This window comes from Crotalus tigris, unplaced genomic scaffold (assembly GCF_016545835.1).
Source record: "Crotalus tigris isolate CLP2741 ecotype Arizona unplaced genomic scaffold, ASM1654583v1 scf7180000024386.1433019, whole genome shotgun sequence".
Taxonomy (NCBI): domain Eukaryota; kingdom Metazoa; phylum Chordata; class Lepidosauria; order Squamata; family Viperidae; genus Crotalus; species Crotalus tigris.
In genome coordinates, this window is record NW_024100556.1 from 285,145 (window position 1) to 311,755 (window position 26,611).

General features: G+C 37.0%; 1 protein-coding gene across 3 annotated transcripts in view; it reads right to left on the minus strand.

Moving 5' to 3' along the window:
• Positions 1 to 26,611, minus strand: part of ECPAS (Ecm29 proteasome adaptor and scaffold) — a 68,774-nt gene that overhangs the window by 19,666 nt on the left and 22,497 nt on the right. For 2 of the 3 annotated variants that reach the window (XM_039328975.1, XM_039328976.1), the window contains 23 exons: positions 26,386 to 26,508; positions 25,304 to 25,407; positions 24,083 to 24,206; positions 23,440 to 23,520; positions 21,074 to 21,293; positions 19,968 to 20,060; positions 18,104 to 18,195; positions 17,118 to 17,252; positions 15,879 to 16,044; positions 13,622 to 13,794; positions 12,907 to 13,008; positions 11,672 to 11,795; positions 10,672 to 10,817; positions 10,063 to 10,117; positions 8,929 to 9,043; positions 7,791 to 7,859; positions 5,152 to 5,269; positions 4,677 to 4,844; positions 4,209 to 4,288; positions 3,320 to 3,425; positions 2,699 to 2,746; positions 2,435 to 2,556; positions 1,187 to 1,337 (listed from right to left, as the gene is read on the minus strand). In XM_039328975.1, coding sequence (XP_039184909.1) covers positions 1,187 to 1,337; positions 2,435 to 2,556; positions 2,699 to 2,746; positions 3,320 to 3,425; positions 4,209 to 4,288; positions 4,677 to 4,844; positions 5,152 to 5,269; positions 7,791 to 7,859; positions 8,929 to 9,043; positions 10,063 to 10,117; positions 10,672 to 10,817; positions 11,672 to 11,795; positions 12,907 to 13,008; positions 13,622 to 13,794; positions 15,879 to 16,044; positions 17,118 to 17,252; positions 18,104 to 18,195; positions 19,968 to 20,060; positions 21,074 to 21,293; positions 23,440 to 23,520; positions 24,083 to 24,206; positions 25,304 to 25,407; positions 26,386 to 26,508 — 2,715 coding nt within the window. The remainder of the gene's footprint in view (positions 1 to 1,186; positions 1,338 to 2,434; positions 2,557 to 2,698; positions 2,747 to 3,319; positions 3,426 to 4,208; positions 4,289 to 4,676; positions 4,845 to 5,151; positions 5,270 to 7,790; positions 7,860 to 8,928; positions 9,044 to 10,062; positions 10,118 to 10,671; positions 10,818 to 11,671; positions 11,796 to 12,906; positions 13,009 to 13,621; positions 13,795 to 15,878; positions 16,045 to 17,117; positions 17,253 to 18,103; positions 18,196 to 19,967; positions 20,061 to 21,073; positions 21,294 to 23,439; positions 23,521 to 24,082; positions 24,207 to 25,303; positions 25,408 to 26,385; positions 26,509 to 26,611) is intronic. The other variant, XM_039328977.1, reaches the window with a different exon arrangement.

Sequence of the window (26,611 nt, forward strand, 5' to 3'; positions counted from 1 at the left end):
TATGTATGTTAATTAAAAATGAAATATTATATAGATATCTCAACTCTTATGAAAATAACTGATGATGTATCTTAATCTCATTCCCACCTCCGCTAGACAGCCTTTAGTCCAGTGGTTCTCAACCTGTGGGTCGGGACCCCATTTGGGGTCGAACGACCATTTCACAGGGGTCGCCAAACAACGCAGTCCACCATTTCCCCCCCCCCCTTTTCCTTAGCTGTGCTACTCCCTTTTATTCTATTGGCTTTTGAAAGCCAATAGAATAGACTCTCTTGAATAGAGTCTAATTCTATTGCTTTCAAAAGCCAATAGGAATTGTCCAGGCTGTCTCTGCCCTGCTGAGCCCGCCAAAAGTCCCATTCTGCAAACGGTGCTGCACCAGTTGAGTAGTCCTCGACTTACGACCGGTTGAGTAGTCCTCGACTTACGACCGGTTGGGGGTCGTGGCATTAAAAAGGTTGAGAACCACTGCTTTAGTCTGAGATGTGTTTGAATATTAGTAGAGTTGGTAGCTGGGCTGTTGGTTTGTTCTCCGAGCTTGGTGATTTGGCTGTTGGTTTGTTCTCTGAGCGTGGCGATTCGGGAGGGAGGGACGACAACATCTTCAGTGCGCTTTGAATTGTGCTCGTCTATCAGAGCACTGGCCTTTAAATACCTTATTTTATGTAAATTGGTGTAAGTGTTATTTGTCCAGATGTTTCTGAGTCATGATCTGGTTTTGGACTATTTGATTGGCTGATTGTTGTTGCAGGCCATAGTCTTTGGTGTTTAAGTATCATCTGTGTGTTGCAAATGGTATTTTGTTCGTTTGGTTGCCTCTGAGTCATGGTCTGGGTTGTTTGGTTGGCAAACACCATTTGCAACACACAGGCGATACTTAAACACCAAGGACTATGGCCCAGCAACAACAGCCAGCCAATCAAACAGCTCGAAACCAGTCCATGACTCATAAACATCCGGACAAATAACATTCATACCAATTTATATCATACAAAAAGGTATTTAAAGGCCAGTGCTCTGACAGATGAGGACAATTTAAAGTGCATGGAAGATGTCCCCCCGAATGGAGACGAAATGTTTGCAGCCAAATCGCCAAGCTTCGAGATCAACCCAACAGCCCAGCCTTTAGTCTAGAATAGCTAATGCTTTTTATAAATGAAACCTTCTTACTTAGAAGTGCCCTTACCTTTTCTTGCTCTGTAGCACGCAGACTCAAGTAGTTAAGGACCTGAGGCTCCAAAACACTCAGGGATTCCAACAAAGCTGGGATGAGTTTTGGTGCATGTGGTTTCAGCATGGCCCCAGCACTTTTACTAATCTTGACCAAAGTGTTAATGCTATAAATAAAAAAGTGGAAGACAAGCACATTTGCATTCTTTTTCACTAGTAGTAATCCATCCAACCACATACGGGATATTGTTCAGGTGCCAGAAAACAATCTGCTACAGAAATTAACTTCCATTAGCTAAAACAAAGTACAGTAGTTCAAAAGATAAATGAAATGCAGCAAATTCCCAGGAAGCTTATATTACCTTTCTAGGCCATAAATGTCCATGCCACCAAGAAGTCTACCAATTTCAGTGGCTGTGCCTACAGCAGGTTAGAATGGATCTTTTCATAGCTGGTTGTAGAAACTGTAGAACTCTTTATCTGATACAATCGTGATTTTTTCCCACCTACCCATGTTTCCTTGAAAATAAGACCCCAGTCTTATATTTGTTTTGCCTCCAAAAGAGGCATTAGGTCTTATTTTCGGGGGTTGTCTTTTTTTCCCCACTGTCTCGCCTCACGACGGCACCAACAACCCTGTCCAACAATGGCTGCCGCCGGCCCACTTCTTCTGTGGCCACTCACTGCCATTTGCGCACATCATCCCCGGCCTCAGTTTTGCCAGCAGAGGCCTTCAGGAAAGGCCTCTGCAGCCCAGAAGAAAGCTCTGTGGCGAGGCAGGTGTTGGGGCACGGGAGGCCTGGCTGTGGCAATCCTGAGGTAAGTGGGTGTGGGGCGTGGGGGGTAGGTCCACCCCCACCTTAGCTTGATTTTTTTATGCATGTGTCTCGCCCCACTGTCAACACTGCTATTATTGAATATTCTTGCTTTGACACCCACCTCATGCCACCAGACCGTGGGATGGAGTGGATGGGGTCTTAACTAGGGTTTATTTTGGGGGAGGGGAGGGCTTATATTAAGCGCACGCATAAAAAGCAACCTAGGTCTTATTTTCGGGGAAACACAATAAGAGTAAGTGGTTGCAGTTACAATAGTGGAATCTATAAATTTTATTTATTGTAAAAATATTTCTTGGATTCATTTATTTCATTTCAGCTAAGAAGAGAAAGAATGATAGGTAAAGCCCATCTGCTAAAATTGTTTTTGGCTATGAGATTTGAAAAAAAAAATGAGAAGAGAGTGAATAAATGTAAGAATAACATACCTCAGAGTCCGCACTTCAGTTACCGAATTCATCATTCCTTTATCAAGAAGACATGGCAAAAGTACAGCTATGGTTTTCTGGCCTGCAATTCCTTTAGATGGATCGCACATCTTCACACACACCTTAAAAGAATAGATAACATGCAAATGGCAGATGGCACTAGAAGCCCTGATATTCGGAAGATATTTTTTATACTATGGCTCAAACTGAATCACGGAGTGTTGTACAATTCTTGTAGTTATTGAAGTGATTATGAAAATGTACCTTACTTAGTGTTTTCAGGGCTAACTCAGCCGCCTTTCGTACAGATTCCTGAAAAAGAAAAGGGGAGAGGGAGAGTTTTCCTTTTAAGTTTCCAATTTTAATTTCAGATATTATTAATGGAGTGATTCTGCCTCGATGATGTATATTTTCAAGAAAATATAAATCTCCTTTTCAAACAAAGTTGCTTGTTTGGGAATCCAGAATAATAATTAAAAATTCGCATGGATATTAAGGGGTTGGTATGTATAAAGCTTGCAGAGTATAATGCTAACCCCGCTTTACAGAAAGGAGAAAAGAAGGAGTCTAAATCAAAACGAATGCCTATCTGACTCTTTTGATGCTCTATAGATACTTTTTTAAAATGTAGCCCAATTACTAGAATGAACAATCATTTTCTATTCTAAGTATTTCCCTTTTATTCATAAAGCTCAGATATTTTTGCCATGAAGGTTGAAAGCCAAAATGGACCACAAATGCTTGATCATTCAGGAGTGTTGAGTTCTGGGAATTCCCAACGTAATATCTGAGACAGCACAGGAACAGTTTTGGTTGTGAGAGCTCTTCTTTGCCTGCAATGTTTATAGTAATTTCTCAATACCAGAAAATGAAACTTTTTACTACCTTGATATCATCTTGCACTCTAAAGAGTGTTTCCCATATCTCTGGAAGTTGATGAATAATGTCATCCAAAGGTCTTCCTCTTAGCAAGTCATTCAGTGCTAAACAGCTGTAATATGAAGTTTCAATAAAATGAAACAAAATTCATTTACCCCAAACATGGATTATTTAGAAATGTGGAAGAACTAACATAATTGCCGGACAGTAATGCCTGTACGCCTAAATTTCTTATGGTAGAATTAATCCCCTTTAAAGCTCCCTTTTGAAAAACAAGTTGCAATCTTACAATCATTAGTACTCATAATATATTCTCTATTACTAAGGAAACACTTTAAGTGATCATGTCTTCATCTATCACTAGCCTCAATAGTTTAAGTCAACCTGTTTTAAACAAATAATATTTAACAATAACTACAATGCACTTAGTTCTACAACACAATAAATATTTCCTTGCTCCCGGCCACAGCAGAACTGAAGACTAAACTATGTATAAGCCTGCAAAGACAAGGCTTATTTGCTGTAGTTTAGCACAACTATTTATATACAGTTCCCCTCTAAATTAAATATTATGGGTGGTATTCTACAAATGGTACTTTGCAGCAATATCAAAAAAAGTTCCAGAGATGTAATTATTTAGTACATCTTAATTAAATCATATGGTAGAAAACAAAATATTTGTGTAATATATATTTTTATAATTAAGCCATTCTGCTAACATGTATGAATTAATTCCAATTATTTGAACACCAAAATTGCAAAGCTCCAAAATTTACAGCTCACATAACTGACAGAATTACATAAATAACTCCTGAAAACCCGACATGTAGAAAAGTATGGCTTTTCAAAACAATTATTTTAATTTAAATAATGAACTGAGTTTAAAAATGCATACCTCGACTCTCGAATTCGCCACATATTGCTAGTCAGGTTGCTTATTAAATCATCAAGAATTTCTTTCATGTATTTGTCCACCTGAACCAATAGAAAACAGTTGCAACTATTAAAAGCATTCCCACATCCAAAAAAGTGAAGAAACTGAACATTTATAGTGGTGATTTCCTATAACTCAACAACAAACTACAATGAAACAGAAACTTAATGCAAAAATTATCTTTAAACCGTTTTTCTCCTTTGTATACATTATCATTCAGAAACAGCTCAAGAAGACATCAAAATAGATAAATTAATTCAGATCATTCTGACATAGGGATTTTCCTATGTGGATTTTGCTCTATGTGCTGAAGTTTTTTTTTTTTTTTTTTTTTTTGAGAGAGAGAACCTACAGCTAACTTTGTTTGTTGTGACTGCTCAATGAAAAATAGTGATAAGATTGGGACAGAATTATTCTGTGTTCACTTACAGCGGATTTGTCTGTAACAAGTGCATTCCAAATGCTAGTCATAGCCTGTCGAATCCCAAGATTGGGATCAAACTGGTATCGATAGAGACGAGGAAGCAATTGAGGAAGAAAAGGAGCCAGCTGTTCTCCAGCTTTGGTAGCAATCACATTAAAACCAAAAGCTGCTCCCTGAAAAAAAACAAAGAAAAATCATTACATGACACTTAGATGTACCATTTATGTTCATTCAGGATTCTGGTAACAGACAGAAAATATTCAACACTAGCAAAATGAACATTATGTATTTTGTATATGAATCAGCAGCTCTTCTCTATAAGGCTCTTACTGTAACTGATTCATCGCAATTACTCATAGTGTTGGGCTTCAGATCAGAATTCAGAATAGAAGATACATTCTTTCAAAGTTATTCTGAACATAGATGTGGGGTTTGTTTGTTTGTTTCTAATGCTCTACCATTCCCACTACATGCAAATACCTTCCGAGAATTCCACATTGCATGATGATTGGCCAAATTCATGAATTTATACACCAAATCTGGCTGGTTGAGGTCACTTGCAAGTGAACAAAGCTCCTGGTAAGTAGAAAGACCCTGGCTTGGGAAAACAAAAACAAATGATTAATGCTATTTCTTACATGTCTTATTTTGCTCAAAAAATCATAAGAGGATACTTAGAGATGGGGGGGGCTCAAAGTAATATTTTAAATATAGATTTAAACAGAATTTGTTATGCAATAATTCAAAGTCCTTTTCTGTAACATCAAATAAGCAAACCACTATCTTTCAGAATTAGTACAACCATACATTTGGAAGGGCTTGAGTCTGTGTTCCCTCTTTATTTTTTGAGGTTTCAGTAACAATCTAAATGTAAAAGTGGTAAGGCCATCAATTCTCTTTGTTTCACCTTTGCTGCCTCTAGCCCACAGGTCGGCAACCTGCGGCTCCGGAGCCACATGCGGCTCTTTGAGCCTTCCCCTGTGGCTCCCAGCCTCCTCTGCCTTTGCAGAGAGAGACAGAGACAGAGAGAGGCAATTGCGCTTCCCTGCTTTTTTTCCCTCTCTCTCTCTCTCTCTCTCTCTCTCTCTCTCTCTCTCTCTGTGTTTGTGTTTTTTTTTTTTTGTGTGTGTGTGTGTGTGTGTAAAAGAGATTGGACTCACAGTGTTCTCCAAGGAGCTGAAAAGCTTACTGGGCGGAGCTCCTCCCTTTCCTGCATCTCTGCAGGAAGCAGGAAGGGTAGGAGAGAGCTAGCTAGCCCAGCTAGGCTGACTCAGGAATTCTGGGAGTTGAAGTCCATGAGTCATAAAAGAGACGAGGTTGCTTACCCCTGAGCTTGTTGGACAACAGCTTGAAGCTTGCCAGGTGAGCAGCAGATGGGGGGGGGGAGAAAGAGAGAGAGAAAAAGAGAGGGAGGGAGGGAGGGACAGAGAGAGAGGAAAGAGAGAGAGAAAGAAAGAGAGTGGGGGAAGAGGAGTGGCAGACCAAGGGCAGATAGAGAGGGAGGGAGAGAGAGAGACAGAGAGAGAGAGAAAGACCCTTTTGACATCTAAAATGAAGATAACACTGCATATATCCTTTTTTTACCTGTGTGTGTATGTAATTTTATTCTCTTAAAGCATTCTCTTGGTGATCATTGTTTTAATAGTATGGATATTCCCAAGAGTCATATTTTTACTTTTATTTTTAATGTATGTGTATGTATGTATGTATGTATGTATGTATGTATGTATGTATGTATATATGTATGTATATATATATATATATACACACATACACACACACACACCTATAATAAAGGTAAAAAGGGATATATGCAGTGTTATCTTCATTTTAGATATCAAAAGGGTTTTGCGGCTCCCGGTGTTTTGTTTTTGGTAGGAAACAGGTCCAAGTGGCTCTTCGAGTGTTTTGGGTTGCCTACCCCTGCTCTAGCCCATGCTCAGCTACGAAAGACAGAGGATCACAGTTCCCAACTGCGAGAGATTTGCTGTTTGGACACAATGCAGGTGAGCAAATGTTTTTTTTATATCTTGGAAGTTCTGGCAAACTGTTCCAGCTAAATATTGGTTGTGCTGGGTTTCAGCCATAACAAACAGGAACAGGGGCTTTTGTGAAAAGGCTGATGTATTATACTTCTCTAACCTGTTTTCCATTTACCTTGGACACTGGCATGCTTGACAATCTTCTTTTGCTAACTTCTGCTTAACTGCCACTATTGATGCCAGCGCTGCAAACATGGTTTATATACAACTGAACTGTTCTTCCCAATCTTTGCAGCACCTTCTATTCTTTATGCTTCCATAGGAAAAAATTGGAGGGACCAGGTTGGTTAAAATATGCCACACTTGAATTAACAACATCAATGGCAACGGCCCACTTGCCCCTGATCATTTCAGAGCCTTATTTTCCCACCTCTAGTTACTTGCCATAATGGTATCAATATTTCATGATTTTCTCATTCCCCATGACTCAAGGAATCACTTTGCTAGGACGAACCAAGTGCCTTTGAACAATGGCTCCTCATAAAACTGAACTTTAGCCCAGTATTTCTCAACCTTGACAATTTTAAGGCATGTGGACTTCAACTCCCAGAATTCCACAGCCAGCATTGCTGGCTATGGAATTCTGGGAGTTGAAGTCCACATGCCTTAAAATTGTCAAGGTTGAGAAACACTGCTCTAGCCCTTTTTTTTCAGGAACTGGTTTCTGGGGAGAAGCCCAAGCCTTCAATGGAATGTTTGGAGAGAATAGTGGGCCAAATTTGACACTGGACAAGAAACTCCAACTGCTACTTTTAAGCTGAAGTGCTTAAAAGTAGCAGTTGGAGTTTCTTGTCCAGTGTCAAATTTGGCCCATTATTCTCTTCAAACATTCCATTGAAGGATTGTTTAAAAAGTGTCTTAAATCATGTGGAATTAAGGAAATCTCATGAAATTTTAGGACTGGACTTCTGTGAGATTTGAAAACTTCTCAAAAAAACCTAAAAAAAAAAAAAAGCCCAGATATATGCACATATCAGGAGTTAATTATAGCACCTTTGCAGATCACTAGTAATACTTACACCAAAGATTGAAATAACACAATGGCTCACAAACAGCATGATTAATCAATGAGCTTACCCATCTGGAGTTTTGCCAAGACCTGAGCCTTGGAACATCACAGTTTCCCCAGAGACTTCATGCTTCACTCTGTAAAGAGAATGTTGTGTTCTATTATACTGTGAAGGAGACTAATTTTATATCTCTATGGGACCAGATTATGCCCTCTTGCAGTAATTCTGCCTCACTTACACGTGTCAGATTTACTGTCATTTTTATGAAGATCTACTCTCAAAATCAATCGGAAACAAAGGGATTAAGATTCTTTACAGAATATTTCCGAATTTTGGAAAAAACATTTCCACCTGGATCTAGAAACACCACTGCAAATGGGCTTTGCATAATAGGAACTCCTCTCTTAAATTTATCGTAACTGGAAATAACTCTACTAATTTTATATTTGTAAAAGGGAAGGAAAAGAGGCTAAATTCAACTGTTCTCTCATATTTAAACAAATGACTGGCAAGGTTTTGCCTACTTAAAAGACCAAACATATCATCTTACACAATTGTGTAAGATGAACGTATCATCTTACACAGGTGTTACAAGAAACATTAATATAACGTTTATTAACATATGTTTATATTAATATAAACATATCACAGCAGAGATAAAAGGATTTTACCACTTTTTCAAAACCATTTCACACTATCCTAAGTTGCTTTTTGTTCCCTAAAATATTTAGGATACAAGTCCCAAATAGGTTACATCAAAGCATAACATATTCAGATCAAATTATAGATTGCCACATAGGAGGAAAGCAAATACATCTTATAATGTCAGTATTTAAAAAAAAGCACATGTTGATTCATATAATTCATAGGGTATGTGAACAGAATGGTTCAGATCTTCTGAAGCATTCCTCCAAACTTGCTTTGTATTTAAGCTCACTTACTTTTAATCTTCTATTTTATTATTCCCTGCCTCCTGATACATATTCCATCATTGAGGTTCTCTAAAACAGGGGTCCCCAACCCTGGGTCCATGGACCGGTACCGGACTGCAGCATGCCAGCAACCGGTCTGCATAAACAAGCAAAGCCCCATCCGTGGGATGCAAGCAGCACACAAAACCACGCCCCCTCCAGTCTGAGGAAAACCTCTCTCCATGGAACCGGTCCCTGGTGCCCAAAAGGTTGGGGACCTCTGTTCTAAAATACCTTTTCCCAGTCATAAGCGTTTCAACAAGTGTAGTAACTAGTTCCTGTTGATCTTGTTCATTTCCAAGCTCATACACCAAGCCAAGACCTTTGGAAGCCACATCTTGACTGAGTTCTATAAGAAATAGAAAGCAAATTAAATCTTACTAGGCTGATTTGCTATATCTGTATGTGGGTCTCCATGCCCAAACATTAACCAGTGCAATACCAGTTCAATCACATTTACCCATTCAAAATTATATACGTATCTCAAACACACAGCAATAATAGAACTCCTAAAATCAAGGCAAGAAATGTTAATGCTGGAAAGCCATCTCCTCAGGAAAGAATAACAAGCAGTTTCCTCTCAAGACTCTCAAATCACAACATGGAAGTAATTCTCAGTCAGACTGAAAATTTCCGAAATCACAGACAGTTCAGTGGTCTGGAAGTTCTTATTTGAGAGAAAAATAGTTGCACTTGAAATGCCTAAATGATAACAAACAAAAACTCTCAACTATATTTCAGATTTTGCTATATTAATCAGTAGTACTATAAAGCCCTATAGCATATACATTGGTTTCAATCCCCACTAAGACTAGAATTCAGATCAAATAGAAATCACTGCAGAATGTCTTGGCATTGATTTTTGAAATCAACCTGTCAATAATTGTCAATATCTTTTTTCCTCCCAGATTAATTTTACAAAAGTTAAGAATTAACTGAACGCCACCATTTATTCAGAACCTACAATTTGGTTCCTTTCTTTATTAATATTACCAAATCTTTGTTTTCTTGGTGGCATTCAGCAACAGCAACATATTTCATGTTTATATGCAATTTAAAACAGGTACAGGATCAAGTTCATATTTAGTTTTTGTAAAATAACATTTTACTTGGAAAAACTGTTTGTGGGATTTTTTTTAAAAAAAATCACAACTAGATTATATTTTTGATTTAAATAATACTATGCATTGGTATTACATATTTTCAATGTCAAATTTCAGAATTTGTCAAGCAAGTTACAATTTAAATAATAACATCTCTATACTGAAAGGTTTTTTTTCTATATCTGTAAGCTTAACCACTTGTGTTTCTAATAAGATTTGCATTTTTAATCAATGAACAAAATTATGCAGGCATGATCCTACTTACCATCACTGTCAGACAAAATAGATACAAATGCAGTTTGAATGTCCTTGAGATGTGACTATGAAAGAAAAAAGAAGGATTTACCTTATACCTATTACTTGAAACCCAATTTCAAAATCTCACCAATAAGAATAATTTGCCCTTTTTCTGGCTTGCTCTGTGAGCAGCAAAAACAACATTTGGTGCAAAGCTTCTGATGGTTTATTCTTGAAAGGAATGCAATCTATGACAGATTGTCAGTTTTTGTTACCCCCTGTAGAAGGATGTGGTAACCCTTTGATATATGATTATGGGTTAGAGAACATGCAGATTTTTTCTAAGCTAATACAGGAATAATGCAACTCATTGTCAGAACAATACGATAAAGTGTGAGGCTCAAACAAATTCCTTCTACTTTTCTATGAGTTTTGGAAAAACCAGCACATCGTTAATGGACCTGTATCCATTTTGTCCAGCAAGTGCATTTTCAAAACAAGTAGAAAAATGAGAGTTCAGAAACAGGCAAACAAGAGGACAAAGGAATGCACAATGAAATCACAGAAGGTCAACTAAATCAGATTCCCCTCCCCCCAACCTCAAAAAGGAGAATGGGACATAATTTTTTCTTCCTACCTTAATTTCTTTGTGGGCACTCAGCTTCCTCACCAGTGATAAAAGCCAAATACAGGATGCTTGTCTTATGTGAGGGTTGGGACTTATGATATGCTTATTCAAAATGACATCCAGGACCCAGGGAACCACATCATTAATCTTCATATCTGTTACATTTAAACCATTGCAAATAGGAACTTAAGTATAATGCAAGCAAAAGGATTTGGAAAACAGAGCCTCGGTAGCAATGTTTTAACTTTAAATATTCATGGTTCTGCCTATAAATATTCTACATATAAATTCTGGACTTTTGTCTAGTTTCAGGTACTTTCATGTACACTTGTCCTTACCAAAAGATGCAACGTTTTTACAGTTTACAGTGATATACAAATAAGGACTACGCGGATTATTTTGTCATATTTTCTTTTTCTCTCTTTTTAGTCAGTCTTTCCAATGTTTCCCAAAACAATCCAGTACAGTGCCTATTATACTAGATTTTACCAGAGGCATAAATGACAGGATTTTTTTTAATCATACAAACAAAATAGTTTCAAGCCTGACAGATAGAATAGAAAAGCTGGTGCTTTTATTAACCTTTTAGTGTACTTGTTTTAATATTTGCGTTAACTGATTTCAAAATCTGTTTACTTGAAAAAAAAGTATATAAATATTTAACATGAAGGGATGAAAAACATTACAACCTGCCCTTGGATATAAAATGTGCATTTGCCTTCTAAGTCATTACAGAGATTAGATTAGTTTTGGAACTTAGGCTGTAGTTTGGCTGAGTATGTTCTATTATCACTCATAAGCACAAAGCTAATTGTAGGTGTAAAAGTTATACTGAAGCAGGTTCCATGTTAAGTGACTTTTCAAATTCCAGAATAAAAATGGAAACAAAGTTTTAATAAAAATCTGTCATTCTGGGTTTGTTCAAAAACAGAAGCTTTTTTTTCTTATAAACCAAGAACTAAAATCAGTCTCTGAAATATATTGTTAGATATTCTATGCCCAAACCTACCAAGAGGAGCAGTATACTCTTCTTCAGCTACTATCCATGCATCACGGGCAGCTACAGAACTGGTCCCTATTGCAGCACTGGTAATAGCTTCACCAACTGTAAACTGTAATTCAATTTGCTTAGCCTGAGAAACACACAATAAAACAACATTAAATTTCAGTTCGCTCACTATCAAAACCAGCTGTATTTTCTAGGCAAGAAACCTGCTGCACTTATTACAAGGAAGAAGATTGTAGTATACTTTATTAGAAATTATACAATGGAATTTTCAGCTGATTTCAAAAATCATTCCTGCATTTAAATCAAAATTATTTCAAGTCGCACAGCATTATTTTCATCTATTTCCAAACTAAAAGTTGAAAAGTATTGTGCTATTTATTTTCAGCCATCATGACTACAGGGACACTCCAAAGCCGCAAAATTCCCCAGGCATTCAAGCAAGCAGGTTAGGCTAGCCTTGTTGATATCTTTTGATGATTGGGTCATTTAACGAGGGCTTCATGGGTTAATGGTTTTAATTCTGGTTTTTAGCCAGAGTATGTTGGCCAGAGTCACTGTTGTGAGAAGGGCGGCCATATAAATTATTTAAATGAATAAACTAAAAGGGCCACTGCTTTCAATTTTAACCAATGGTCCTTGGATGCCAATTCCACCCATCCATCCCCACCCATTTTAAATGGGAGGAAAGACATGTGGGACCAAAACTCTGCAATATAAAGGAGGAAATCATTTCAATGATTACAAAGGAACTGACTGATCAATTCTTGGAAAGGACACACAGGGCCTAGACATTTTTTCTTCTGCATATCAAGAAATATAGAAGCACAGAAGGGCAAGATTCAACAAAAACTTGTTCAAGGTAACAATGCCCCCTCACTATAGTAGCAGGGGTCTTCAAACTTGTCCCTTTTACGACTTATAGACTTCAACTCCCAGAATTCCTCAGCCAGCGTGCCTAGCTGAGGAATTATGAGAGTTGAAGTCCACAAGTCGTAAAAGGGACAAGTTTGAAGACCCCTGCTGTAAAGCAACCATGAAGAATAATTATGCACTGGATGGCATTAGTGTTGTTCTCCTAAATCTGAAAAGGCTTTTTTTCAACATTTACAAACATTTATAACAGGAAAAAATAATGGAACAAAAGAATTAAGGAAACTGTTTAAGAAACTGGCATGAATTAATAAAAGCAACCCTTTCTTCAAATATATATTCTAAGAGTACAATTAAATAATTACCTCTACTGAATCCATTAATCCTTGCAAGAGTAGCTTCTGATGAGGAAAATCTCCATCGCCTACTGGAAAGTAACCCAGTGTTTGAATAGCTCTTTCTTTCATCTTAAAAATGAGGCCGGGGGGGAGGGGGGGAGGAAGAATGAGAAAGAGAGTTATTTTAAAATCTGCTAAATTAAAATGGGGAAACCGAAACACTTCCCCATCAGCAAAACACCCAGATGAGCATAAAGTAATACCAAGATTAACACCAGAGCAACTGAAGCAAATAATATTCCACTCAAGGAACTGCCAAACAAGCTAACGGTAAACAGCCCAACCAAAGAACCCCCAAGACCACTCCCACCAACACTGGCAAGCCATTAGAACAGTGGTTCTCAACCTGTGGGTCGGGACCCCATTTGGGGTCAAATGACCATTTCACGGGGGTCACCAAACCATGCTGTCCACCATTTTTTTCCCTTTTCCCTAGCTGTCCTACTCCCCCTTATTGGTGGCCACACCCACTTGGGGGTCACCACAACATGGGGAACTGTATTATGGGGTCACGGCATTAGAAAGGTTGAGAATCACTGCATTAGAATATGAAGTGGCTTAATATTCCTTTCTGGCACGGATGATGTTACCCAGTTTGGACAAGAAAACATCTACAAGAAAACAACCATGCTCAAAGACCTTTTCATCAGGAGAGAACTGTAGCCATTTTGCAAAACATTACCTTATTGCTTTCTTTGCCAGACGGAATTCTGGCCAGTAAACTTTCAATAAGATGGAGTTTTGTAAATCCACTGCCTTCGTTGGGGATGGGCAAAGGCGCATTCCTGCCAATTTCTCCCAGGGCTGTACATGCAGCTATGGCTAGAAGTGGCGATGTACTATCCAAAAAGGAACCTAGTAAAGGTAGAAAGATTACTTGGTTATTTTTCCTTTAAAATCGTATCCCGAAGGAACAGCCTCTAAGATGGTCTCAGCCTGTAAGCGGGTCTTCTCCTACTGACAAAAAGAAGGAAGAAGAAGCAGCCCCCCCCGCCCCTATTTCTACAACCTCTACCACTACTTTTCCCATCATTCTGCAGGGCCCTCAACATTTCAGAGCAGATTTTCAGGAAGAATACAGGATTGGGTAGGGAAAGAAAAGTGGCTAAAGACTGCTTCTCCTCCCCACTCTATCATCAGGTAGATCAGTGGTTCTCAACCTTTCTAATGCCGCGACCCCATAATACAGTTCCCCATGTTGTGGTGACCCCCAACCACTTATACATCACCGGGTGCCAGGGGCATGGCCAAAGAAAAGGGGGAAAAAATGGTGGACAGCCTTGTTTGGCCACCCCCGTGAAATGGTTGTTCGACCCCAAATGGGGTCCCGACCCACAGGTTGAGAACCACTGAGGTAGATGAAGTCCTTATACTGGCAGCAGGCTTATGCTGGATCCAACCTACCGATTCAATATCTAAAAGACTCCCAGAATTTACAGAATTATACACATCTGGTTCAAATATCATCATGATATTACAATGAAAATTGCTACAGGCAATGAAATAGCTTGGCTCAGTCACAATGGTAAACCAGAACATGATTTATTGATGAGCAGCACGCTGTTTGACTTCATTATCGGGGTTACCTGTGAACTGGACTACTTGTCAACCAAATTATAGTTCAAAATAGCTTAAAGTATAATTTAAAAGCTTTGCATTATTACTATTAATTATCGGCACCATCACCGTAAACATTACTCCCATGGTGATGAAGAATCTTTTTTAGCTAGTACTTAGGTTTGTTTATATCCCTTTTACAGGTAGTCCTCGACTTACGACCACAATTGAGCTAAGCGAGACAGTTAAGTGAATTTTGCCCCATTTTATGACTTCCTTGCCTCAGTTGTTAAGCAAATCACTGCAGTTGTTAAGTGAGTCTGGCTTCCGCACTGACTTTGCTTGTCAGAAGATTGCAAAAGGGAACCACATGACCCCAGGACACTGCAATAGTCATAAATATGAGTCACTTGACAAGTATCTGAATTTTAATCACATGACCATGGGGACGATGAAATGGTTGTAAGTGTGAAAAACGGTTATAAGTCTCTTTTTTCAGTGCTGTTATAACTTAGAAAGGTCACTAAATGAACTGTTGTAGGTCAAGGACTACCTGTATAATTTTTACAAATAATCCAAGGTGGGCAACATATCCAACACACCTTCTTCCTCCTACTTTCCCTACAACAACAACCCTGTTAGATCAGCTGGGCAGAGAGTGACTGGCCCAAGGTCACCCAGCTGGTTTCATGGCTAAGGCAGGAGTTGAACCCATGGTCTGTTGTTTCTAGCCTGAGGCCTTTACCAGGCCAAACATAAACTGTAAATAATTTTTGCATTCATCTGAACACCTGCCTCAAGTGGGAGAAGCGTATTTTTCAACGAAAATGAATATTCCCAGAAATTTCCAGCATTTATAACATTTGTACCAAGAAAAAAATAAGACAAATAAAATATGCCGCATCATACAGAGCAACATATCTGAGTACAGTTCAAGATTATTACATATAAAATTTCAAAGATACTTTATTCTAATAGGCATAATCCTAGATCATTTTCATTTTTCTATTCAATCACACTACATTTTATCTCACTTTTCATTATCATTTGATAGAATCTTCAGCACTAATTAAATAGCAGCCCATTAACTGGTTTTATCTGTCAGAGGCTCATGCTCAGATAATATTAATCTATTTTAATGCCAAGTACATTACTTGCAACTAGATAAATCTGTTTTCAAATGATTTGTGAATCAAATATATCATTAAACAATGAAATGAGATGAGTTTGAGATTACTATTATGTTATATGAGTTTTATGACAAAGACCTCAAGTAGAAATAGGTAAAGCAGCACAATGGGCCAAAAGTGATTTAATTTTTCAAAACCAAAGTGAACAAAATGGGCCAAGAACGCAGGGAAAGTGCAAATATGCAGACTGACCTATAGTTTCTGTTGTTGATTTTATCAGCTGGTCTTGTTCTGGTGCTACAATGGTATTTGGGTCTTCTATACCATGCAGTTCTACTGTTTTCATTTTTCTTTTTGACAAATACCGTCCTACTGTGAATCCCAGAGCCAGTAATGATCCATGTTGCATTTCCAGATTCTGTAGTGAAAAGAATGACAATCAAAAAACAAATTTGCAATTCATTAAGTCATATATATTAGTGTCTTTAAAACATTATGAGCAGCCTTCTTATATTTAAAGATAATAGTGTGAGCTTTAATAGCCTAAACATTAAAAGACTATATCTCTGCATATTGATTTTTAGTTGATTATTTTTCCCTCTACTTATAAATAATGGATGCTATATAGCTTCTTAGAAAAATCAATCTTTTCGTTCTTATAAAGGTGATTTTTTTTTCTAACCTACGACAGACATGTCAAACTTGCGACGTCACGTGACGTATCAGAACTTTTTCCCCATTGCCGGCAATGGGGAGGGCGCGGTTTCCTCATGACGCGTCCGGCCCATGGGCCAGCAGTTTGACACCCCTGTACTATGACATATATGCACTAAATAAAATCACAGATTTTTTTCCCTCAGACAAGGACTTTATGTTATATACAACTATATTTGAATTGAATCACTCATTTAATTAACCAAATAAGAATTCTTTTACCTGGCTAACAGTATAATAACTGCAATGGCAAAATTTCAGCTAGCCTTAATGGAGCTATAATTTTATTTCTTAGTAAAAATAAAGCATTAACTAATATAGGTTGAATATTCCATGCTGCAGTTCATGTATCTTGGAATAAGAGCCACTCAATTTACATGGATATATATTTTAGGAGAAATATATAGGATTGCACTGTAAATATGTTTCAATGAATCACAAGAAAAATATATAGGCAGTGAACTGTAAATCAAACAATGTATCATAGCATTTGCCAATATCTTTCTCAACAAACCTTCCCTATTAAACAATTAAGCAATAAGTATATTTTAAGTATTTGAACATTTATTTAAGTAGTTTAAAAATAAATGTCCATATTTTTAGTTATAACTCTTTTAGTTATAGCTCTTACTCTCAGTTTTCTGATATTCATAAAAAAACTCCTCACTTTTAACTGAGTTCAATATTCCTTAAACAGAAAAGTACATTTAAGATACATAATAATACTATTATACTTTCATTCATAAAAGTAGTGTGAGGTAAAAACAAAAATATTACATGATTATCCTTTGCTGTTTTTATCAGGTGCTGAACAGATGTTTTGAATTCATTTTCTGACACTGTGGAAAGTACAACTGAATAAAATAGAGCAGCTAATTCCCGCATTTCTTCTTTATTAGTATTCATAAGGTTCTGAAAACAATATAAAGGAATACAATATGTTAAAAATAATCAATGCCCTACTAGCATTTAAATAATAAAAAGACTGATCCAATTAACCCTGAGTTCTCTGTGGGTAATGGCTAAATAGCATCTTCTCCAAAGAATATTTAACTGAAGGAGAATAACGATATTGAGAATTCTTCATTGGTCTTGCATTTCCACACCAATAGCAAGAGCACTTAGACTTATATACCACTTCACAGTGCTTTAAAGCCCTTTCTAAGCAGTTTACAGAATCAGCATATTGCCCCCAACAATCTGGGTCCTCATTTTACCGACTTCAGAAGGACAGAAGGCTGAGTCAACCCTGAGTAGGTCAGGATCGAACTCCTGGCAGCGAGCAGTGAATTAGTCTGCAATACTGCACTCTAGCCACTGTGCAACCACAACTCTTTCCATTACTATGTGCAATGCAATAAAACTAAAGACTAGGGACAGGCACTCAAATATTCATTACAAAACCATAGTCTATTAAAGCATATTTTTAGATGCTTTAATAGAAATTCTGACTAATTTTGCCTCTGAATCTTTATTTCAGATAATGACATTCTTAATAGAACTTGTGATAAGCTATTTTCCCATCACTGATTTTTTCTTTAAAATCTTATTATAACTATCCCTATGACTTATCTATCATTTAATTCAGTATGTGGATAACAAAGATGCCATATTGGCTTCCATGAAATTACTTTTAACAGATCAGGAACTATTGAGAAATATACTTTTAATATTATCACAATCATTCCTTTCTTGGGTGTGGGAAAAAAATCTGGAATGAAATACAAAATTTTGCAATAAAATAATCTCTTTCGTTAACATACCTTTATCCAATCCATCTTGTCTATAAATCTTGCAGCTAGCTTTTCAGGATAGACTGAAACAACTTCCAGCAAACAGTACATGACTGGCAAACCTACATTTTTTAAAAAGGTTCTCAAATTATTAAAATGACCAACATTTGAATAGAAACTATTGTACTCTGCATACATGAATTTGGTAATGAAATCACCACGAAATGCTAACTTTGCTAAATAAAATCACCATGCATACAAATATAATTTATTGTCTTCATACTAGGCATGCCGAATTATTCAAAACAAATACTTACACTGTAACCTAATACTATGACTAGATGCATTTTGCACTGAGAGACTGCATGTACCTCATAGTTGGTGTGATGCAGACAATAATAAGTTGTCTTGCAAAGCTGTCTCTGGATTAGAGAACCAACTTGCACAGAACTGCATGAGTATGCTTGGGGTAAAACTAACCACTGCTGCACTTACAGAATACTTGTAAAAAAATACCTTTATTTGCAGCAGGAAATGCTGTATGTGGCATAGTTACAACTAAAGCTAGTGACATAACCTTTATCTTACTTTGCTCAATTGGCCAAAGCTAGAAATAGATGTTAAGAGGTCAGTATTTAAGGAATCGTGTACTGAGTGGGTATATTTCCTTTGTTCTTTTTGGGATGTTAAGTTTCTTTTGTTATTTCCTACTATTTTTCCCTGCATTCTGAATAATGTTGCTGAAAGGGAGTTACTTAATGGGTTTCTGTATACGAATGTCAAACTATATGGTAACATTTTTTTGGCCAAAGAAACCTGCATCTCAAAAGCGTCATCTCAACAGGAAACTTGAGAATTCAAATAAGAGATGAAGACATTCAACAATGAAATCCAGGATTCTCTACTAAATATTTTAACAATATTCAACATGTTAATATTGGAATATATATTTGAACCATACTGAGCTATACAGATAGTCCTCGACTTACAGCCATTTGTTTAGAGACCATTCAAAATTACAACAGGATTGAAAAAAATGACTTATCACCAGTTTCAAGGCACATACGACCATCACAGCATCCCCACACTCTTATGATCAAAATTTAGGTACTTGGCAACTAACACATACTGTATGTACAATAGTTGCAGCATCCGAGAGTCATGTGATCACCTTACCATCTGGATTCTGACAAGCAAAATCAATGGGAGAAACTTGATTTGCTTAACAACCTTGTGATTTGTTTAACAACTGCATTGATTTGCGTAACAATTGTGGCAAAAAAGCTCATAAAATCAGGCACGACTCACTTAACAACCGCCTTGCTTAGCAATGGAAATTCTGGTCCAACTGTGGTCGTAAGTCAAGGATTAGCTGTACAACATATGTTGACCGGCACAGCAATCAGCTGAAACATCATGCATGCATAGTATTTTGTTAATAAATGTTATGACATAGGGATGCAACAAAAACTTGTGTACTGTTGTGGAATTTCAAGGCTAACATTTTGGATGCACTAGAAAAATCATTCCTGGGAAAAAAAAAAAAAAGCTACTGTAGCCAATCCAAGCTCATCATTCATAACACACACTTCAGTTCAGGCAACGAGAATGAAACACATTCCAAGATTAAGTGGCACGCCCATCTATCAAGCCTACAACATCTCAAAGACAAATTTATTTGATTTTGAGATTGATTATTTTATAATAAATCTCTTAGAATTGCTTGAAAATTGACAGGTTGTAAGCATTTTAATACTTTACAAACATTAAAAAAAAACTGGAAAAAGGCCAATTTGGATACTTCCCCCCCCCCCAACCTTAAAATGAGACATAAACCTAAATGCAACTCAAAACTTAAGTAATACGATATAAACCCACACTCTCAATGACTCACCCACGCAGAACCCAAAAGCAGGGAAGATGGAAGAATGAGTGGCGCAGCTGCCAAAATCTCGCGAGACTGGAAGTGATGCCACTTCCGGTGTCGCTGTGGTAAGAGGAAGTGATAGTAAGACAGGGATGGGGAAAGCCTAGATTGCTGGAATCAATGAAAGACATGCCAAAGAGTGGAAATAGAAATATATAGCCAGGAATGCAAGATTAGAAAACCGGCGCGTTTTTTCCAGTTATCTTTAGCAAATTAACCTCTGAAAATTAGTTAGTCACTTCCTTTCTAGTTTTTCGCTCCTCTCCACACTGCCCAGTCAGAAGATGAAATTATTATCTAGTATCTTGAATTACTAGATTATTATCTAGTATCTTGAATTACGGCTAAGGTAATGAGAAAGATCAATTAAGGTAAGGTAGAACTGGTGGCAATAGCCTAAAATTTAAGGCACCTATTTTTAAAAGGATTGGGAGAAAAAACAAAGTTTAGGTCTAACAAGGATTATTCCATTTGACATCTGCACAGAACCTCTATATACATAGGTAGTATGTAATTGGGAAAGTACAATTGAGCAGAGGGCTGGACTAGAAGACCTCCAAGGTCCCTTCTATTCTACATTACTTTTATGCCTGGTTTGAGAACAGTCAGATCTGACTACTAATGAGAACAGAATTCTAAGCCAGCTAAAGTTTGGCTTAGTTCTCATACAGGACAGACAGTCTTTCTCTGCCAAAAATTACACTTCCACTTATGCCACTGGAATATAAAATTGTTTTTTTAAAAAATATAATAAAATCACTCTCTCAAAATTATGTTAATTTTCAACACAATGGTCTTGCCAAAAATATACTCACTGAACATATAACCATACTTTTTAGTACTTCTAAAACTGGAACCACTGGGGCTTTAAAGTATCAGCTGATAAAGACAGGTTGCTTTGGTCTAATTTATTGCATTAAAACAGAACTTACATTTCTAGGAAGTGAATCTGCTTCACACTAACAAAATAACCAATAATGGATGCTGAATTCAACTTTCGAAGCAGCATATTTTTCATTCATGATAAAGGCAGTAAAACAATTTTTTTAGCTTTGTGACCTGTGAGTTCTCACCTCCAACACCAGAGAGCAACTGCTGAAGGAGACTTATATAAATCTGTACAGGATTGCTTTCACCTCCCTTTGAGGATGAGGATGTTATAATATTTCCAGAGAGGAGGTTTCTTATATAACGGCCAATGGCTGGAGCATGATCTTGCATATCAGCTAAGCTCTGAGAAGTAGGCACCACACCAGCACTGTGAGCAAGACACATCCGGAGATACAGCACTATCTAAGCAAAGCAGGAAAAAAATATAACGGTCACCAGCTTTCCCTTACAGAATAAACAACTGTAGCTTTTTTTCAGACATGAATCACAGTACAATAATCACATCTATTGTGTTACTGAGATTTAAAATGCCCAAGGAATGTTGCTGTCTCATTCATTACTTGGTTCTACAGGACCAAATTATCCCAATGTTCAAAAGTTAAGGAAGTTAAGGGTGACAGTAACTTGCCTATAAATATGTCATATTCTAAACCAGGGGTTCTCAACCTTGGCAACTTTAAGACTTGTGGACCTCAACTCCCGGAATTCTGGGAGTTGAAGTCCACAAGTCTTAAAGTTGCCAAGGTTGAGAACCCCTGTTCTAAACTAAGCACTCTGCCACACTATATCCTAGGTACTAAACTTGAAGCCCTATGCCAAGCCTATTTATTAAAAAAATTTTTTTAAAATAAACACCTAAAATAAAACAGTAATCAGTATGCTGCTAAATAAACTACCTCAAAAAATATTATTTCCATGAATGCTTTTGGACTTTATAAGCCTATTTAGAATAAAAAGATAAATAATAGTAGCTCAAGATATTTCACTCCCCACCTGTCCTGCAAAACAAAAAAAAGATCAAGGAGAACATCTAGGGGGTTTAGGAAGTGGGCATTACCCTCCCCCACCCCCGAGCTTGTTTTCTACCAAATGAATGGGTTTTTTAGCAATAGCACTTAGACTTATATACCGCTTCACAGTGCGTTACAGCCCTCTCTAAGCAGTTTACAGAGTCAGCGTATTGCCCCCAACAATCTGGGTCCTCATTTTACCGACCTCAGAAGGATGGAAGGCTGAGCCAACCCTGAGCCGGTAAGAATCGAACAGCTGGCAGTCGGCAGAATTAGCCTGCAATACTGCATTCTAACCACTGCATCACCAAGGCTCCGGTTTGGGGTCTGCCAGCTATTTTCAAAGAGTGCACATAACTTACTCTTAAACTTACAAATGAAATATGCATTATTCTGCTTGAAGCTACTGCTGCAAAACCTGGCCTAGTCTGCAGAAGAAAATCTATTAAAGAGACGACTGAAGAGTTAAACTTTGCTGTCTCCTTTATTTCTTTGGGAATGTAATAACTCTATAAGCAAGTCTGTTTTAGTGAAAGAATTTTAAAATTCTTAAACTAGACTTATCACGCCTGATGTTATATACTGTATATACTACTACATTTTCACAAGGGAAAAGAACAAAGCATATAGATACTGGGTGCAGAAAGTTTCTTAATATCAGTTTTCTTCCCATTTTTAAATAAATGTCTAACTAAGGAAAAGGCATCATTTTTTTCTTCATGACCACATTTTAAATTTATTTATTTATTAGGCATTGGAAGAAAGCAGAGGGCATGGCTGATAATGTTTGAGGTTTCAGTTTTGTTTTGTAGTCCTTTTTTTTAAAGGGGGAAGGGTACTTTCCAAATAGTGTTAAATTCAGGTGACTACATGGATTAGCCCCTGCAGTTTTCTTGTTAAAGTTTTTCAAAAGTGGTTTACCAATGCCTTTTTCCTAGTGCTGAGAAAAAATGACTGGCCCAAGGACTGGTTTCATGCCTAAGGCAGGATTAGAACTCATGGTTTCTAGCCTGGTGGCTTAACCATTACAATAAAATGGCTCTCCTAAAATAAATCGGTGTATTAAATTTACCATGGAGTTAACACTTTTTTTTCCCGCTTATTGTGCAAAGGAGAGGAAAAAATAATGTCCGATTTTCTCACTGAATATTAGGAGCAACTTGCAGAGGGGCTGGAAAAATGGGGAAATAACGTAAAACTAATCAGCAAAAAGCTGAATAAGGACCAAACAAATGCATAAAAATCCATAAAAGATCAGGAGAGCCACTGAAGTCTTGGGTAAAAGGACTCTTTGCTGGCTCAGAACTACTAGCAATTTGCTCATCCGTTGAAAGATAGCTTTGTGTAAAACAGATGTGTCACTGGCAAAATCTGTCTCCTCACTCATAACCCCCCAACAGCCTAACAAAACCTCTGATATATAAATTTCAGCTATGTGCTTGTGTAGAAATACTATTTCTAGAAGGCACAATATATACAGAAGAGAATTTTACTTTTAAAAAATAGGGCTTTCCCTGATTTGTAACTGAGATGCATACCTCTCCAAAAGTAGCTGGGTTGAAAGGCATTACTGTTGTTCCAGTCATGTATTTAGCAGGAGTTTTCATTCGGTGAGAGGCCTAAAATAAAGTATTTATGTATTTAACAGAACATGGTTATTCCCCAAATGTTTTGTAACTCATACAAATTACTGGACTTTCATTTCACAACTGGTCCTATGACATTATAGGCAGTGGTGGGATTCAAATATGTGAACAACTGGTTCTCTGTGTGGATGCCGCTTCCGGAAGTCCATTCTGGGCCTGGGCAACAAAATATTAGCTACTGGTTCTGCCAAACTGGTGCAAACTGGCTGAATCCCACCATTAATTATAGGTAGTCCTTGCTTAATGACTGCCTTGCACAGTAACCAAGTAACTTTGCGACCAATGCCTGCATTTACGATTTTTGCAGGTCTGTAAAGCAAAGGAAAGCTGAAGTAAGATCATAAAAACAATCGTGGCCATATGACTTTTTTAACTTAGCGACCACTTAAAGCGTCAATTGTAGTAGCTAAACAAGGACTACATGTAATTCAGTTCATGTCCTCAACAGGGAAAGGGATGGGGAGTTCCATATTATGGCTGTACTTTGAACAGTGTATTCCATATAATTACAGAGTTTTAAACTGAAGTCCTGTACCTTTTCTTGAATATACTGGACCATTTCTGGAAATGAAGGCATCTGTTTATCAGCACTTTCCTTTTCATTTTTACCAGGAAATGTTCTTAGAGCACGTTGTGCTTCTCCGTGCACCTCTTCCCGCCTTTCAGAAATTAAAATAAAACATTTTCACATATGCACAAACAAATAAAACATTTCATTTATCAACCTCCAAAAATAACTCAGCAGAAAAACATAAATTGATATGCCAGTTCATATTAACGCAAGAGCTGTGTTTAAATTCTGGATTTGATTTCAAAATGTACAATGTCTGCAACTTTTTAAAGTAGCTGCATCTTCTCCTGGAATCACATAGAGGGAAGCCATGAAATTCTAGGATAAGACACAACTTCTTTTATATTGGTGCTCTCTTGAACTCCAAAATACGTTACTTGAAACATTTTCCACAGGATTGCACAACCTTAAGAACCAATTATTTAACATTACATGCACAAACAAGGAAGAGCCAGGTTCCTCTTTGCACTGTCTTTCTTACTTGAATATTAATAACAATAAACTTTAGTTTGATTCAGTAGATTCTTTACTTTTCAAGTCTTTAATGGAGACATTAAATAAAACAGGAAACCCATCTGTGACTTACAAATTGACTTTTAAAAAAAAAACTCTCATAAATACAAGTTACTATGGAAAATGCAAAAGTGAAAATAAATTCTGATTTATTCATTGTTCCAGTTGCAATAAAGAGGAAGACATTTCTGGAAGATACATAATTTAAATTTCTGGCTTATATTATTTGTGAACTGGGACACTGTGTTTTTCAGATGTTTTGTGTGTGACAAAATCTGATAGAAAAGTATATCAATTAAAAGGGAGCCAATTTAGTATAGTGGTTAAGATACTGGTCTAGAAACCAGGAGACTGAGTTCTAGTCCTGCCTTAGGCAAGAAAGCTAGTTCGGTAATTATGGGCCAGCCCAACTCACTTCACAGGGTTGTTGAGATGGGGAAAATTGGAGAAGGAAGTAGTATGTGCGTTTGCTGCCTTGAGGTACTTATGAAATAATAAAAGCAGAATAAAACTCTAATAAATAAATAAAATATATTTTACAGAATCAGTAAAGTGTATATTAATTGAAGTAATAGTTTAAATGAATCAAAATAAGAATTATCGATCCCTGTTTAAGATACCATTATATAACCTTTCTGTTTTATACCGTCTAGGATGCAATATCAAACTTACGGATCTCCTGCAGCTAAAAGAAGCAAGTATCTTGAAGGAATATGATCAGAAGGAAACACTGTGCTGGCAAATTTTACAGCTACTTGGCGTACTTGGACTTGAGGCTAAAAAAAAAAAAAGTCAGAAAGAGGAAGAAATAATCAGAAACAAACTCTTTTACCAAATCAGGCATTTGCATACAATATTCAAAATAATGTATGCACCAAAAGTAAAAAGGCAGGTACAAAAAGTTCTCATTTATAGCATGCTTTATTTCATTGTTATGATTTTTTTAAAGTTTTTTCTTGAACTTCCTCTAATGACTTAGGCATTAATTATATATTGTAATTATACAAAATAATATGAATAGATATATTTGTAAACAAACAATAAATAATTTCTCATGCATAGTTTACTGGCAGAGAATAGATCACTTAAGACTGTTTATCAGGAATCAACATTTCTTAATATTTGAAACAGCACAAATCATTATTTTTACTGCTCCCTTGGTGCAGCAAAAGCAAGCACAGTCAGTAATCATAACGATGATGCAACGAAATGTGAAACACAATATAGCATCTTATGTCTGCCATAAAATGTTTAAGTTTCCAAGATATAATTGAAGGGTTAAAGATGTGCTATACTTGCTTTATATGTAGTTCTAAAAGTAGTCTTTAACAAAATAGTGGCTACGGTGGTAACAGCAGACTGGGTGGGACTAAAAAGATCTTTTTTTTTTCCCGCGAGAAGTTGAAATTGACTGATTGATTGAACCTTTTTTTTTTTTTTTTGCACACGGCGGCAGAGGCCTAAAGCGAAAAGATTTTATAAAACCCACCTGAAGGCCTAGGACTGGGGCGACGGCGCACATGCCCACAGAGAGGGCTCTGTGCTGCCTTTGGCACCCGTGCCATGGGTCCGCCACCACTGATATAGATCATGAATAAACAAGGAATGGAGATCAGGCCCCAGAGAGGAAAAAGTAAGGTATTTTTTCTTCTCCTAATTGCATATCATAAGTTAGTATAATCATTCTTATGTACAAAGGATTAAGGGAAAATAAGCCCAGGTTTTCACACTTCTTCCATATCCTGGTGACTTACCTTGATTAGGTTAGAGGCTACAAGTGCCTCCATAAGAGTACGAGGTGCTCCTTCTAAACTGGTGTATGCACCAACCATCATGGACAGAGCTTCCTGAATAGCTAGTCTGGTATCAGGTTCTTCCTGAAATGATATCTAGGTATTAACATCTAATAAGCATCCCACAAATAAGAAAAAAAAAATTCTAGATAAACTACTTCTTTGGTAAAATAAAAATAAAGTCACC